The 18,317-nt window shown below is 41.4% G+C and overlaps 1 protein-coding gene across 1 annotated transcript; it reads left to right on the top strand.

Annotated features, from left to right (window-relative positions):
• The first annotated feature begins 1,371 nt into the window (after positions 1-1,371).
• On the top strand, positions 1,372-16,970 carry chmp2bb (charged multivesicular body protein 2Bb). The gene is made up of 6 exons (XM_060899002.1): positions 1,372-1,515; positions 1,940-2,031; positions 11,476-11,670; positions 11,812-11,914; positions 12,066-12,172; positions 15,446-16,970. Exons 1-6 carry the CDS (start codon positions 1,482-1,484, stop codon positions 15,557-15,559), a joined length of 645 nt encoding a protein of 214 aa, XP_060754985.1. The 5' UTR covers positions 1,372-1,481; the 3' UTR covers positions 15,560-16,970.
• Positions 16,971-18,317: the final 1,347 nt, after the last annotated feature.

The raw sequence follows: 18,317 nt of genomic DNA on the forward strand, positions 1-18,317 counted from the left end.
AATTCACCGGTCAATCTACGTTCTGACTCTCACCTATGGTCATGAGCTTTGGGTAATGACTGAAAGAACAAGATCACAGATACAAGCGGCCGAAATGAGTTTCCTTCGCAGGGTGGCTGGGCGCTCCCTTAGAGATAGGGTGAGAAGCACAGTCACTCGGGAGGAGCTCGGAGTAGAGCCGCTGCTCCTCCACATCGAGACGAATCAGCTGAGGTGGCGCGGGCATCTTTTTCGGATGCCTCCTGGATGCCTCCCTGGGGAGGTGTTCCAGGCATGTCCCCCCAGGAGGAGGCCCCGGGGAAGACCCAGGACACGGTGGAGGGACTATGTCTCTCAGCTGGCCTGGGAACACCTCGGTGTTCTTCCCGAGGAGCTGGCCGAGGTGTCTGGGGAAAGGGAAGTTTGGGCTTCCATGCTCAGACTGCTGGCTCCGCGACCCGGCCCCGGATAAAGCAGAAGAAGACGAGACGAGGCGTTTATAATTTATAATAATAATAATAATAAAGGGGCGGCACGGTGGTGTAGTGGTTAGCGCTGTCGCCTCACAGCAAGAAGGTCCGGGTTCGAGCCCCGTTGCCGGCGAGGGCCCTTCTGTGCGGAGTTTGCATGTTCTCCCCGTGTCCGCGTGGGTTTCCTCCGGGTGCTCCGGTTTCCCCCACAGTCCAAAGACATGCAGGTTAGGTTAACTGGTGACTCTAAATTGACCGTGAGTGTGAATGGTTGTCTGTGTCTATGTATCGGCCCTGTGATGACCTGGCGACTTGTCCAGGGTGTACCCCGCCTTTCGCCCGTAGTCAGCTGGGATAGGCTCCAGCTTGCCTGCAACCCTGTAGAACAGGATAAAGCGGCTAGAGATAATGAGATGAGACAAAGAAACTTCTAGGACTCTTACCTTCTAACTGAATTATTTACATTATTAAATATAAATAATTAAGTAATTATGTCTTAATTTTTTTGGTGCTGCGTTTATAATTTGTAATAATAATAATAATAATAAAGTCTGCATCCACTTGGTTGTACGTAGTTTTGACGCAAACTACTGCAGTGCATTGTGGGTAGCAAAACCCCCTAAAATAGTGAGCTCTGTGTGTTGTTTCATACATACCGCAGAAACGCTAAAGTATATAAATATATATGTGTAAAATCTAAAAAAAAAAGTAAATTTATATATATATATATATATATATATATATATATATATATATATATATATATAAAAATAAGGAACACAAAGAGTCTTTATTTTCCTTTCCACTTCATGCTTTAGCGTGAGAACGATTCTGATTGGTTGATTCTAAAACATGACATAAATATGCACCAATCCGAGACTTCGGTTAGTCTGTTTGTCCCGCCTATCGGGGACAGAACCAGGAAATAGGTTGGTATGTCATTTTATTAGACGGTAGAGAAGTAGCAGAAAGTCTGATAGAAGGGTTTGTTTAATAGGATTTTTTTTTCTTTGGTCGATATTTTAGGTTATTATGGCATCGCTGTTCAAGAGGAAGACGGTGGAGGGTGAGTTTACAGCCGAAATGATGAAGTTTTTGATGAAGGAAACAAAAACAAGCTAAATTTGAACTAGCTGTATGGAGTGAGCTAAGTGCAGTGTTTACTGTTGGTTTGGGTGTTATAGCAATATTATTAGTATCATCATCATCTCTTAGTTTCTTATATGTAATTCATTACTTATTGTCTGTAATCCTATCCTATATCTCTTGGCAGTCAGTATTAACCTTTGTAAACACAAGTTAATCATTTCTGGTGGATATTTTAATAAGTAGACAATTCCTGCTCTCTTAATATGAACATTCTGACAGAATGAAGAGGAAATCAAAAGGAAAGGGCTAGGAAGTGATTTGAGCTGATTGAGTATCAGAATTCCTCAACAACAGCGTAATGGACATGTTGACTCAGAGTCATTTGTGTTCCTGTTTTACAGATGTCATTAAGGAGCAGAATAAGGAGCTGAGAGGACAGCAGAGGCAGATCACGCGAGACCGAGCCACACTGGAGAAACAGGAAAAACAACTGGTGAGAGATACCTCCCTCGAGTTTCACGGTACCAGTAATGCTCTTAGATAAAGCGTTTGTGATTTCTGGGATCACAAACACTTTTTTTTTATCTGAAACTTTTTTTTTCTTTTGATTCAATTACACTGACGCAAATCGCAACACGCTGAGCGTTTCGAGTTCTTATCCCTTCAACTGGATGGGTTTAATCGCTCAAAAACAATAATAACTTGAACCGAACATGCCCGGTCAGTGGAATGTTCAAGAAGAGAAATGTCTATGGCTTGAATAAATAGAAAATATTACACATGTACACGTGAATAATTAAATAAGTCTCTGCTGAGGGACGATCAGTGGAATTTATTTTACAATCCTGGCTACAAGAGACGATTGAGACCAATTGCTTTACATAATCACGAGTAGGGCATTCACACTGAAGTGTAGCATTTTTGTTATCTCATTTTCTGTAGCGACAAGTGAAAATATTTTTTTAAAAATATAACAAGGAGTGAAATACCAATACATAACAGCCAATCAGATTGTCGAATGTGGCACAGCAATCCGCTCTGGAGTTCTGCAAGGCTGAAGTAGGGGTCGACCGATTATCAGAGCTGATATTTGATATCTGACGCACCTTATTTATTCTGATCCAGTGTCCCACCCATAGTGTTGTTGGATTGATAGAAATGTGGACCATGTGTCAAGTAAATACAATCAAATATATTTTTTTGGTGTTTATGAGGACTTGCGTTCACATCCACAGCGAGAGGGAAGGTAAGAACACATTGAGGTTGAACAACATACTTGGCACAATTAAGCACGATGCCCTGTTTTGTATCCTATAATTTCACTCTCTCTCTCTCACACACACATCTGGAGATGATGACGGTCATCAGTGTACTTTCTGCACTTTTTTTTTAAAATAGTATTAATTGTTCCTTTCATGTAAGTTGAGAGTAAGAAGTAAATACCTGTAAGTTTTCAAACAACAAATATCATTTACAGTAAATAAATATTAGTTATCAGCATCTGTGATATTTTCCCCTCCTTTTCCACATATCTTATTGTTTTTTATATTTGTATATGCAAATACCTAATTTAATTTATCTAGAAGTTTTTCTCTATTTCTATTCTCTGTTTATCCTGTAATGATGCTACTGGAATTTTAATTTCCCTGAGGGAACCTGCCCAAAGGGATCAATAAAGTTCTATCTAATGATCTGCTTTCCGAAAGTCAGCAAGGGAATGTTAGTATCTTATCAGCCAGTACTCGGACATCTGATATTGCTCAAGTTTCTAAAAATACATTCGTGAAAGCTCCTTGTTGTCCAGTGTTGTATGATGTGGATGTGTTACACAAGCTTATAGACATTATAAACATTTTCAATCCAACCCAAATTGCTTGAAACTGGTTTCACTGAATGCAGAACAACATACTTTTTACAGAATTAAAATACATTTATCCATTCTTGAGATATTACAAATCAGAGATCGAAAAAACGGCTTAATTTTTAGAAAACTGCTGTAATATTCTGTATGAGGATCGCATGGTCCAAAATGGACCTCATTAACCAATGAGATCAAATGTTGTTTTTTCTTTATAAATTTTTAAAAAATTATTTTTCAAGATATTTACATGGAAATTGGCGGCACATAGATGGCTGTATACTGAATGCAAAGTTTAAAAAATTACTAAAAACCAATTATGCAAATTAGTATTAATTATGCTAATTGGGTAAACACGTTAAATTGGTACACTCTTTTTAAAAAAAAAAAAGTAATAAAAGATTATTTCTAATACCCTCTTTGTGCTCTGTAGGCCTTTGTATTTCTAAGTAGGGCCTACTGGTGTTTATATGAAAGAATATAAATGATAATATTCATAGCCTTCAAGGCGAATCTCGAATAAACTGTGTGATCCACATCCAATAAACAATTCCAATTAATTGAATTGAAATTGACACTCGCATTTCTGACTTTTTTTTTAATATCATTCTGACCACTAAGATCTCAATATTTTTCATCAAAAGAGCTAGTTATATTCTAAAATTATTTATTTACATGAATCAGTTTGATTTGAAAAAATAAGTAGGTAAAGCTATGAAAACTCAGTTCAAAATCTCCCGTAACATCAAAACTAGCTGAGGGAAAATTTTGCTGAGTCAGAAACAGTGAGAGCAAGACAACATCCCTATAAAAGTTATCTGATTGATATTCACGAGTAATCCAGTCGGAAACCTATCAGAAGAGAGAGAGAGAGCCCGACCGCTTTCCCGTGACTCAAAAAGCACCGGAAGTTTCTCGATGTCACACAAGCAGAGTTTTTACTCTGTTATACCAACTTCAACCTGCCGTTACTCCCAAAGTCCTGAACAGATCTTAACCAGATACATTTCTATGGAAAGCAGTGATTATAAGCTTTTTAATGATCATATTCACAATAGAAAATATTGAAGAGTTAAGCAGTGGCAGATTTGGAAACTTAGGGTGTATTCAGACCAGGATAGTTCGATAGTTCACTTGCTTTGGTCCGAACCAAATGTTGTTGTTGTGTTTTTTTCATTTTGGTGCGGTTCGCTTTCACACTGTACATTTTAGTAAGCGGACCAAAATCTGTCGTCAAAGCCACGCGCCCTGAGGTCGTTCAGCTATTGGTCAGAGACGACACGCGCACAAAGCGTTAAGTTCAAAAGTAGCCATGGAGGCTTTCCGTGCTGTTATTCTTTAATGTCATCAAAGCTATATGTTTTTTACTGTTTTCACAATTGTGCGATTACTATGCTGTTGTACAAGTAATTTATCAACGACGACAACAAAGGGCAAGGCGGCTACGGAGGATAGCGCTGATGAGCGCACATCATGTTGTGACAGTTCTGGCTCTTCACGCAATAGATGAATTTCTTTTTTGCGTCGCTAGTACCGCCACTTTTTGAAAGAATGTCCCTGATTTTAATGCAAGTCTGACGTAGTTTCTTCACTTTTAGCCGACATTGTTCTGGGGAGCGCGTGAACCCCTTCTCCTTCATTTTCTCACTGAATACAGCAAACACGTCGGCATTTTTGTGTGTTCTCTCCAAAAGCTCAGATATGTGGACATCTGCCCATATATCCACAAGGGTACGCGTTTCTTCCTCGGCCCACGTTTGCCCCCTACTCATTTTTTGTACTCTGTAGTCTAGCCTCCCACTGGTCTGAACGACTGTTGTAAGGTTCCCTTGACAACAGAAACAGTGTTTGCACTTTGCGGTGGAGTGTCAAGACTCTGTTTCCCATAATGCTCGACAAACGATGGAAGCTCCCGAGGTACAAAAAAGCAAAACTGTCGGATTAGGTCCGGTCTGCTTTCACACCTCCAAAAGATCCGCACCAGGGTTCCTTTGGTCTGGACCGAGTCCGACCTTGCAGCTCGGTCTCGGTCCGCTTGTTTGGTCCGGACCAGAGTTCGGTGGTTTGTATTCAGACCAACCCAAAAGGTCCGGACCAAGGGAAATTTGGTTCGTTTGGTCCGGACCAAACAACGTAGGTGTGAATACGCCATTAGATGAGCGTCTGCATGGACGGTTTTCACAGCACGGCCAGCGAGCGTCTGATACGCCTACTTTAAGCAGTTTATTAATTTTACTCCTAGCTTGTGCAACTTCTGCCCTTGAAATTCCAGTTCCTTTGGTTAAGCAGTTTATTAAGCTTGTTCTCTTTATCTTGTAGAAGGTGTTGATTAATCTTCTATAACAGCTGTAACAGTGGTTCCAGACAAATGCAAGACGAATCCCAGGCGTTCATTCTAATCCATTACAGGGGCTTTCCAGAGGATGATCCAAATCAACACCCAAAAACATGTCTCATCGTGAAGTTCTCTGTGAGGAGGCCTTTCGCTTTTTTGAAAGGGGTCTCCAGTGTCGGGGCTTTGTAAAGCAAGTTTTCTGACTTGAACGGCTTTGTTTACCAGCATTTTTTGAACATGACAAGCTATGCTTTTTTGTTTTGTTAATGTCGGGGGGAGTTTGTTTCATGGATGTTCTACAAATGAAGTGTAAAGGCCAATTTATGCTGACAACCCAGTCCTCACAGACGGCGTCGCAGGTAGCGTCTGCGTAGCCCCCCCACCTTCGCAGATGCTCTGCGCGCACCTCCCAAAAATTGTGACCACCGCAGAAGCCTCGTAGACAGCGTCGCAGACAAGAGGGCTCTGATTGGTCCACTCTACATCCGCTGTACACGCACTTCCGCTTCCCTACTTTCCCGGTTTGTTTTGTTTTCACTACCGCCATTTTTAAAAACACGAGCGAAGATGGAGCAGCACGAAGAGCGGTTGATCGAGGAAGTATGTACATCTATACGACTCCAGTTCTAGTCATTATAAGTAACTGGAGGATAAACACTCCACTAACCACACCCACCAACTACTCCTAGCGATTTCGCGACTTCGCGCCCCCTTGTGTTGTGGCGGTGAATAACATCGCGCACACCTATTACTCCCTGCTCAACGGTAAATTACAACTGTCTGCGAAAAGCTATCTGCGAAAGCCTTGTCGCAAGAGCATGCAGAGGCCTTAATTCTAAATGGATAGAAAGAACAATGCATTGAATAAGCCACGTCAGGACATGCTATTGTTTTAAAAAAAAAATCAACTATGGAATGGTAACAGTGACTACACAGGCAAAATTGATTATTATTTTGTATATTTTTTTCATTAAAGAAAGCACAACTTTATTCATCACACACTTGTGAAATTTCCTCTCTGCATTTAACCCATCTGAAGCAATGAGCACACACACATACCCAGAGCAGTGGGCAGCCATGCTAACAGTGCCCGGGGAGCAGTTGGGAGTTAGGTGCCTCGCTCAAGGGCACCTCAGCCCAAGGCCGTCCCATATTAACCTAACTGCATGTCTTTGGACTGTGGGGGAAACCGGAGCACCCAGAGGAAACCCACGCAGACACGGGGAGAACATGCAAACTCCACACAGAAAGGCCCTTGCCAGCCGCTGGGTTCGCTGTGAGGCGACCGTGCTAACCACTACACCACTGTGCCATCCACAATTATGTTTTTTTTTTTTTCCTTAACGCTTTGTGCTTAAATCTAGCCAAGGAGCTCCACCTCACCTTACATTGCTGCTACAAATTAATAGTTATAATGTTCACAATGTGCAAGGCTAACTTTATTTATTTAAAAAATGACACCTGGTTATCAGTTTATCATTGACGATGACTCAGTGACGTGAATATCGGTGCATAATAACCGAGACAAAGTCAAGCCTGAGGTGGATAATGCAAATGTAATAATGGCGCGCACAGACTTGTCGCTTATCTACGCCGACTCACATAAAATGCTTTGTTTTGAAATCGATAAAATAAATCACAATCTCACTTTACCTTTGAATAGTTTTAGACCAAGCTTCGGAGCATCTTTAGTGCTTTTTAGGAACAGCATTTTCTTTCAGAATTTGTAATTCTTCCTCATTTACGCTATTTTGCCGAGTCACTTGAGGTGATTCTTGAGAAATAGTCTGAATTTCTCGACCAATCAGCGCATGCTATTTTCTATAATCACCTGCGTATTTATATTAATTACGTTTATTAAAGCAGCAGTAAGTAGATGGAAAAATCAGGCTTGCCAGGCTCCACCTAGTGCTCTTAATGCCATTTGCAAGAATCCATCATGACTGGAAACAAAACGACCAATCAGAGCTCGGAGGCGTGTCTGACGGAGTGTCAATCACTGATTGTGCACTTGCTGTGGGTAGACCCTCCTCCCCCTCATGCATAGGCTGCATCCAAATTCTCAGTATGTACTAATGAAGGTTAAGTACCTACTACTTGACTGTAACTGTAGTGTGGGTGCATTTGGGTAATTGAGTGATCAATCTCATTAAATCAGTCTCATAACCTTCAAATTTAATAATTAAATTGAATCAGTCTCATTTGAATCGTTTAAATTGAATCATTTAAATTGAATCATCCAAGTGAATCATCCAAGTGAATCACTCAAATTATTATGATCACTTACTGTATTACATTATTGTAATAATGTAATACAGTATGCACCTTGTATGCACCTTTTTTAATTCTTTGAGAGATTGGGGACTTCAAAGATTGTTAGACACAACAAATAAAGACACAGTTTTCAATAATAAATGAATTTATTATTACAAAGATAAAAATGGATAATAGCAGATGGAATATATACAAACAGTGAGGTGTATGTGTGTGGGTGTGAGAGGCCTTGTGTGGGTGTGGCTTAAAAGAGAATTAGCTTTGTGTAGCTAACTCCACGTGTGTGTGTGTGTGTGTGTGTGTGTCCCCACGTGGTGTAGGCCTTGTGGCTTGAGCAAAGGTTAGCCTAGCTTGCTAACGAGACCAAGGAATTAGCCGTGTGGCTAGCTAAAGCCCAATGACCTTACCTCGTGGAGTTAAACAAAGGAAAGTGTGAGTGTGGGGGAAGGACTGCTATGTGTTCGAAACAAAAGGCTAGCTCTGTATTGAGGTATTTCACCTGACGTCACAGGGTCACGTGACGCCCCGGTGTCCACCATTTTGGACGGCAAGCTAGCTAATGTCAACAACAGTAGCTGGTATGTTACTGTAGCAATATTTACGTTCAGTCATTTGGATGACTGTTAAAACCTTTCAGTCTCAAGTTTTTCCTTTACTGTATTTACTAGTTTACTGAGCTAGCGCGCGCTGGCTCCCGGCTTGGCCGGCGAGCGCGCGCTGGCTCCCGGCGAGCGCGCGCTGGCTCCCGGCGAGCGCGCGCTGGCTCAGTAAACTAGTAAATCCAGTAAAGGAAAAACTTGAGACTGAAAGGTTTTAACAGTCATCCAAATGACTGAACGTAAATATTGCTACAGTAACATACCAGCTACGATGTTGTTGACATTAGCTAGTGCTAACAGCTAGTTGCTAATACACTGCTACAACTACACCGACCCTAATAATACAGTTCTTGGTCATTGCCTGGTAACAGCAAATTTATAACGGGCCATGTCTCAACAGACTAAGAAGTTATTTCAATGACATTTAATAACATTTTGTTTATCCTGAGGACCGAAAGTAAATGAAAATGTGAACAAACCTTAGCTGTAATCAGATGGCGATCACCGGCTCCAGGGACGACCCGCTGATGTAGGCATGTTACCCAGCCTGACACAAAATATTTGTAGGCATCCAAACTCTTATACGCTTTCAGATCAATACCTGTGTATGGCGATGGGTTTTTAACGACATAGGTATACAGATCATGTGGGCCGAAGTCAGGTAAAGACGAGGGCTTCGTGTACTTCCGTACGTCATTGAACAATCCTGGTGGAAGCAGGTAAACGTCGTTCTCTAAGCCTGCTAACCTCAATTTTTGCAAATACCTCTCCCTCTGCTCGCCCTGTAAATGCCCTACGTCACTGGATAGTGAAGGTGTTTTCTGCATCTCGCTCCTTTTTCTTTTATGTTTTTCGTTTGTTGCCTTCCTCGCATTCAAACTGATTCGAGCCGTGACGTCCAAAATGGCAGCATCACATGACTTGGTCACGTGAGTGAAATACCTCAATAGCTAACCAAAGTGTGTTTGAGCATGTGGTAGGCCTAGATTAGCTTTGTGTTGCTAATGTGTGTTTGTGTGGGGCTAGGCCTGGTGAACACGTGTTTCTAAGTAACGAAGGGCTAGCCGGTAGCTAACCCACTAGCTCATAACAATACTGAATCCGCTGAAATCTTGATGAGATCAAGATGTGTGATAATGAAATTGAGGATATTAGTAAGGAATAAAGAAGCATGCAAAGCCTATCTAATAAAACAATTGAGAGATTAACAAAATATAACAATCATCAATTCAACACGCTGCGTGTTTAACAGTGTAACAAATAAGCCTGGGTTTAAATTCACACTATTTTAATAAAAGCAAATTTCTAAGACTAGCTTAATTATGCCCAAAGTTGCTAAGTTTTACTCAATATCTTGCCTCTAGCAAGGTTCTGAGAAGATGTCTGCCGTTGGAGTTTCGCCGTTTGTGAAGCATGTGAGTCGCTTCTGTAGAAAGCGCAGAGAATTTCTTGAGTCCGGCGTGCGGTCGCTCGTGATGAAAAGAGAGTCTCTGATCAAAGTAATATGCGCAGCGCTTCAATCAGGAGGAATTCTGCTCGCTCCTAATTACAAATTAACTGCTTTGACTGCAGTCCGTACGTACTTAATGAATGAAAACCGGTTGTAACTCACTGAGTTCAAAATCGCGCTATTCTGGATTTTTACCGTGGCCAGTGGTAAACAAGAAATCGCACTAACTCGTGGATCTTGCAAGAAAGAAAGAAAAAAAATGTCTTTTTTTTATTTGCCCAGCGGAGCGGCCGATTCCCTCTGTGTCCGTGTAGATCACGGCGCCAAAAGAGAAGGAAGCGGAAGCGTGTTCCGTTGCTTATGCTTTCCTGTAGGATGTGACGTTGGTGATCCCGCCCTGGCGTGACGCAGGTCAACACGGAAGTGGGCTGATGGGAAATGTAGTTTCTTAAAGAGACAGTGGATGTACCTACAGTAGTATGTTGTTAAGAGAACGCGAGCGAGGAATAAGGACGCAGTTCGGACGTACTCCACCACCATCTTGCCTGTTCTCTAACCCGGATGTGTACAGATGATGTACAGTCACGTATGCCACGAAATAAAAAATGTATATATTTCTGCAACAGCAGGAATGTTTCAATAATTCCTGATACATTTGTACACTGCAGTAGCAACCAGCTTCACTTTGGACAGCCATTTTCTTTCTGTTCTTCCCAGGGGAATTTTCTCTTTCTCCTCCTTCTTTGGTCATTCGGAGTCTCCAGCTGAATTATGGGATAGCATAGTGTGGTATGTTTCCAAACTACAGACGTAGTAGATCATCCAAGTCCCGTTCAACTACTAGTAAATGCCTACTGAGTATTCAAACACACCCCATACTGCTTTCTGCGTACTAATAGTATGGAAGTACGTGTGTTTGGATGCAGCCGTGCTCTCGCTCCATGCAGTTTATCTGTGCCGAGTTTCCCAAAAGCATCATAGCACAAAGATCATCGTTAAATGGTTAAGGTGCTCTTAGCGTTGGTTAAGATGCTCTTAGTGTTAAGAGGCTTTTGGGAAACCTACCGCAGGTCTTTTCTGTTGCCATGGTTGCTAACCTGCACATGCAAGCTGCAGGGAGGGGCTTGGAGGCGGGGGTGGAGTGCAGCGGAGAGGGAGGGACCTGGAAGTTGTACTCGTCAAATTTTCAAGCTAATTCCACTCTCTTCTTTTCAATCTTCCTGACTTCTGGTTTGATATAAACCTGTGAGTTGCCTTACAGCACTCTCATCAGAGAAAATAAATCAACAAATAGATTCTGACCAATCAGAGTCAAGATTTCAGTTGTGGAATAGCATGAAGTGGTCCAACAGTCACTATGTAGTGAATATACTCAAACTGTATACATACTGTAACTGTTGCATTTCTTCTTGCTGGAACAGGAGCTGGAGATCAAGAAGATGGCCAAATCAGGGAACAAGGAGGCGTGCAAGATCCTGGCCAAACAGCTGGTCCAGCTGAGAAAACAGAAGACCAGGACGTACGCCGTCAGCTCCAAAGTCACATCTATGTCCACTCAGACCAAACTCATGCACTCGCAGATGAAGATGGCAGGAGCCATGGGCACCACCGCTAAAGTATGGGGCAGCACATCAAATAGTTCACATATGTATTTATTAGGTGTTCATCATTAACAGTCTTAACGGTAGATATTTCAGTATAACGGCTCATTACCATTACATTTTAATTCCGTCTGCTCATTCCATGGGTTTATCCAGACGATGCAGGCAGTCAATAAGAAAATGGATCCTCAGAAGACTTTACAGACGATGCAGAACTTCCAGAAAGAAACAGCAAAGATGGAGATGACTGAAGAGATGAGTAAGTATTTCCCTTCAATTTTTAATGGTTAAAACCTCTTCACGGATCAGAGGACTCATTTAAAGGGTATCGATCGGGTGGAATCCGACATTAGCCGTAGAACATAATGATCCCGGGTTGTTGTTGTTTTTTCTTTTTCTCATCTTCTCAGTTAACGACACACTGGACGATCTGTTCGAGGACTCAGGAGACGAGGAAGAATCTCAGGACATTGTGAACCAGGTGCTGGATGAGATTGGCATCGAGATCTCGGGGAAGGTGAGAGCGATGTGTTTCGCACACGGCTGAGATTTAAATAAATTCATTAATTCGGTGTATATAACCACAAGATTTTTATTATTATTATTTTTTTTTAATTAAAGGAGCAGTCTGTCATTTTTAGTGTCCATAGAATTTACATACTATGTATACTACTCGTACTAAACAACACACACACGCACCTGCTCAGTCTTGGAAATATCCAATCAGCCAATCATGTGGCAGCGGCACGGTGTATAAAATCATGCAGATACAGGTCAAGAGCTTCAGTTAACGTGCACATCAAACATCAGAATACGGAAAAATGCCAATGTCCAGTTTCTGGAGTCCAACTCAAGGTTCGTCATGTGGATTCCGAGTTGCTTTTCTGCTCACCATGTTTGTAAAGAGTGCTTATTTAAATATACCATAGCCTTCCTCAAACTAATCTGGCCTTTCTCCTCTGATCTCCCTCATCAACAAGGTGTTTCCACCTTCAGAACTATCGCTCTGCTGTTGTGTCTGTCAGAGATCCCGTCCTTTTTTTTTTTTTTTTAGCTGCAGGCCAGGCCGGATGAGCTTATGCAATCACGTCTTGTCCATCCACAATTTACAAAAATCGTTACTCCTCCTACAGGAGTGATCAGATTTCGATCAAACTCGCTTACTATGTTCCCCAGGTTGGCATGTATAAAAGTTGTCAAGATGGTGGCGCCACTGGTCATATTTAACATTTTATGGGTGGTTTGAAAATTTTGGGTGACTCTCTTCACACCAAATACTACTGTTTGTAAACTGCTAGGATGTTTTCACTGAAACTCACCCACCCAGAAGACTCTAAAGACATATTCCAACAACAATTGTTCACCAGGTGGCGCCACCTACCATGGATGCGGCTACACAGGGGTCCTGTGTAATTTCATGAAAATCACTACTCCTCCTATAGGAGTGATCAGATTTTGATTAAACTCGTATGGAATGTTTTCCAGGTTGGTTTGTATAAAAGTTGTCAAGATGGTGGTGCCACCTGTCATGTTTAACATTTTATGGGTGGTTTGAAATTTTTGGGTGACTCCTCATATCAAACACCACTGTTCGTAAACTGCTAGGATGTTTTCACTCACCCAAAAGACTCTAAAGACATATTCCAACAAGAGTTGTTCACCAGGTGGTGCCATCTGCCATGGATGAGGCTCCAGGCAGGGCATGTGCAATTTCATGAAAATCACTCCTCCTCCTACAGGATTGAGAGTTTGATGGAAATCCGATTATACGGTCTTCCCCAGGTGGGTGTGTGTAAAGGTTGTCAAGACGGTGGCGCCACCTGTCATATTTACGTTTTATGGGTGTTTTGAAAATTTTGGGTGACTCTCGTCATACCAAACACGACTGTTCATAAACTGCCAGGATGTTTTCACTGAAACTCACCCACCCAGAAGGCTCTAAAGACAGTTTAACAAGAGTTGTTCACCAGGTGGCGCCACCTGCCATGGATGTGGCTACACAGGGGTCATGTGCAATTTTTCACAAAAATCGCTACTCCTCCTTCAAGACTGATCAGATTTCAAACTCGTACACAACCACACTGGCCGGTATGAGCTACAGCCTCACTGACACTATCCCCCCCCCCCCTTTGATGTTTGATGTGAACATTAACTGAAGCTCTTGACTTGTATCTGTGTGTGTGATTGTGTGGTTGGCAGCACACGATTGGCTGATTTGGATAACTGCACGAACGAGGAGGCGTCGCTAATAAAGTAACTGATGAGCGTATATTTTAAAAACAAAATGCAGGGATTTGGTGCCCTGATGTTAAGAGTACATGTTGGTATTTTTCATTTGGATAAATTCTTGCCTGTGTGATTGATTCTAGCAATTTAACATACCTTGCAGGTTCATGTGTTCATTTCTTCGTAGCTGTTGTATCTTTGTCAGTTGTGTATGGAATAAAACCACATGGAGCGTCCGGTTATAGGAAAATAATCAACAAATAAAGTATAATAACAGCACGTCCAGAACTGCCACTTGGACTATGGCAGTTTGCCAACAATTACTTTGTTTTAATTAATTAAAGAATGACCGAATATACATTTTATGCATTTAACAGTTGTTCCACGAAATCAAGTCGTACATGAGTTGATAGTTGACAAGGCGCATAGCACCGACTCAGCTATAAACCATATACGACAAGATTGAGTGGAATAACTGTTTATTCTATCCACATTCACTGGATTTTGAGAAACGGAGCATTTTTATTTTTTGCAAATTCAATCAAAACTTGATACAAAATGTCCGACAAAATCATTTCTGCTTAGGCGGACTTCTTAACCTATCGATGGCTGCATGAATTGTCTTTAGTGGTGTTTTTTCGTACAAAGTGCCGTCTTGCTGTCATGCCGAGGTATAGAATAGTTTTAGGCATTCATTTCATTCTTCCTTGGACATTTCAGTTCTGTAATTTTCAAACTGTGTTGCGATTTTGAACCAGTCTTAAAAAAAAAAAAAAAAAAAATACATTTTAATGCTTAAAGATGACGAATGTAAACAAACCGGCGAAATGTCAGGAGCAATTTGTGAAAAAAATGCTATAATAATAATTCTTGAAAAATAAAAAAGATACGTTCTTACCATCAAATACTTTCATTCCATATTTTGTTGTTTTTTTGGGGGGGGTTTGTTTGTTTTCTTATTTCGTCCTCGGTTGGTTCAGCAACACGCTCTGCCATTTTGTTTTTCTCTACTCGCGGTATATGAGCTGATATCCTAGTAGTAGAGTAGCCAATCAGAGTGTGCGACTGTTCCTATCCAGTGAATGTGAATGGAATAACTGTCTGTAACTATAATGTAAAACTTCTGTGAAGCAAGTTGACAGCTAGTTAGTTGTTTTCCGATAACGGCAAAAGTATTTTGAGAAACATTATAAACTCTAACTTTTCTGTAACGTAAGTGGCTACTTTCCGCTTTAAAACATTTTGAAGATATGCTATCGCTTTGCATGTTTTTCCTGTGCGTTTATCAGCAGGAAATCAGAAGACATCCAGTCCACTTGCCTGTCTTCCACAGTACAAGATTCTTTTGCTATTTTGATAATTATCCAAAACATGTACAGCAAATAAACCACAGCGCATCGTTTCCTTTTATCTCAGTCTCACTAATGGGATATCTATCATATCATATCATATATATGTATATATTCTGAGCTCTCGAGCATCCTGACCACTTGTGTTTCCTGTTGCATTTACGTTTAAAGTGTTTTTTGCATTACGTTTTTAAGCCCTCTTGTTTGCTCGGCAGATGGCCCACGCTCCCTCTGCTACCCGAACCAAACCCGCCGCCTCCACCGCCAAGGCAGATGGGATATCAGACGAGGAGATAGAGAGACAGCTAAGGGCTCTCGGAGTGGACTAACGCCAACACGTACATCTCTGATTTGCCTGGCAACACACACACACACACACACACACACACACACACACACACACACACTACTGAACCCTCAGCCTTGATCTTTGCAGTCATTTAAACATGCCTACTCTGGGTGAAAAAAGCGCCACAGCAGGAAATTAAATTCCATTATTGTGGTAGGACTCTTAACACCAAGCCACTGTTTGAATTGTATTAAAAATTAAAAAAAAGTCCATTTTTGAAGAGATGTTCCTATCCAGTTTTGAGTGCATGCTTGCATATCCTTGGTTTTATTCACTATTGTAAAAACCCATTAAATATATTGAATATGTATTGAAATGTATAAGAGGTTGAGATCAGTTCATAAAGAAAAAAAACCCTTTCCTTTCCCTTTCCCTGAACTCTCCTGAGAGATCTACCTCCAATAACAGACTGGAAACGGTGGCACTGTTCTTTGGGATTCGTTGATTCATCCTTTATACTTTTCATATCACTCTTTTGTTGTTTTCTTCTTTAAAAAAAATCTACCATCCTGGCACATCAGTAGCATTTCTTGTTAAAATTACTTCCAAAATCTCAGACATAGTTGAGCGCTTTATTCTCCGATGCCTCCCAGGTAACTGTCTGCCTGCCTGATTTGCTTTTTCTGGATTGATTTTCTGGGATTTCAACTGAATAACAATGAATACGAGCTAACGAAGCATGAAAATCAGCAGTTAGTGTGACAAAGCTAAATTACTTTCACTCCTTGCTGCCAGTCTTCTTTTTATTTATTTTTTTCCCCTCGCCCTTTGCCTAGGACCTTTTGCTGTTTACTGATTGTCCATCATCAAGGCTTTGTTAAACGAGAATGAATGATGAGACAAGGTAGCATTTTAAACGACTGATCTACATTGCAGATGCTGTTGCTATCTTAAGCTTCGGGGTTCATTAAGCACGTCTTATTGTAGGAGTGCTGGGAAGTAGGTTTGGTCGACTCCAGGCCAACTTCGAGATTAGTTTGGATGGATGGATACTCTTTTGTTTTTTGGAGAATTTACCCTGCAGTCTTCTTGTTTCAAGTCAAACATTTATCACTGCACGGGGGAGTGCACAATGTCTCAAAGCAAGAGTTTTTTTTTTTTACATTTATTCAGATCACAATCCAATCGGCAACGGGATTCCCTTAACAACAGCTCTGTTGTCTGAATCTAATGTTCACCCTACACCAGGCACAATTCGCCGTGTCTTTAAAAATCACTCCAATAGTCTTTATAAATGTGTAAATAGTGAAAGTATGGATGATTTTATGATTGATGTTTTCTGTTTCTGATTCATAGCCATATTTATCAGAGTTATGGGATGTTGATATTTGTTCAACAGTTATGGGAGGTTTTGTTTTTTGTTAACCACAAATAAAACACCTTTTTAACGACCTTGAGTTCTATATCTTCTTTTTTTTAAAGTGTGAATGTAAGTGTAATGCACTCTGTTGGATTCGGTCGTGACGCCAGAGGGCAGTGTGTAGGCATGACATACTGATGCCTCCAGTTTGAACTGTGATTCAAAGCTGCGTATACAGCAGGGATTGTAATCCATAGACCTTTCAAGCTTGAAGTAATGTTGCAGTATGAGAAGCTACAAGCTTTGTCGAACACTTTAAAGGTGTTGTCAGGACTCGATTGAAAAGTTATGCATCGAAGGAAGAGTGGAGGGAAGAAAAAGTCGAAGACAAAGACAGAACCTTCTGCAGAGTCTGGCACTGGAAACGGGTATGAAAGCTATGGACCTGTTATGGTTGGCGTAGGATAGAATTGGTTTCAAAAACATGGTCGGCAACATCATACTCCGATTTGGCACTTGAAGAAGATGATGGGAATCTCTGAGGAAAGTCCTTATTTAACCATGGTTGGACAGCTTCAAGCAAAGCTCTTGTATATCTTTATGTACAATAAATCAAAGACTTGTAACAAATGCATTTGGGCTAAAAAAGGATCTAAATTAAAATATTTTTTAAAAAGCATTAAACTACTATAATTGGTAAATATCAAATCTCATCTCATTATCTCTAGCTGCTTTATCCTGTTCTACGGGGTCGCAGGCAAACTGGAGCCTATCCCAGCTGACTATGGGCGAAAGGCGAGGTACACCCTAGACAAGTCGCCAGGTCATCACAGGGCTAACACATAGACACAGACACCCATTCACACCTACGGTCAATTTAGAGTCACCAGTTAACCTAACCTGCATGTCTTTGGACTGTGGGGGAAACCGGAGCACCCGGAGGAAACCCACGCAGACATGGGGAGAACATGCAAACTCCACACAGAAAGGCCCTCGCCGGCCACGGGGCTCAAACCCGGACCTTCTTGCTGTGAGGTGACAGCGCTAACCACCATGCCGCCTGCAATTTAACTCTATTGATCACAAATATTACATTTGCACAAAGTGCCACTAGTAAGACTCGTTTTCTTTATGGCACTTTTAAACTTGATTAAGGAATCAAGATTACTCAGTTCTGTAGGGAGATTGTTCCACATACGAGTCACCAGGTAAGTTGTCAGCTGTCCATCACTAGCGACAATGACTGCTTTGTTAGGATGTGCAGAAACACAGATGGGCCACTAGGCCCGCAACAGAGCCGTCCACAATGGTGGCACAAATGGCCCGGCAGAGCTGCCATGGAATGCCTGGCCTTGTGAGCTCTTGTATACTATTCTCCTCTCCTAATGAAGCACCTTGTACAGTAAGGTAAGACAAACAATGTCATACCCCCATTGTG

The sequence above is a fragment of the Neoarius graeffei genome, chromosome 18, assembly GCF_027579695.1.
Source record: "Neoarius graeffei isolate fNeoGra1 chromosome 18, fNeoGra1.pri, whole genome shotgun sequence".
Taxonomy (NCBI): domain Eukaryota; kingdom Metazoa; phylum Chordata; class Actinopteri; order Siluriformes; family Ariidae; genus Neoarius; species Neoarius graeffei.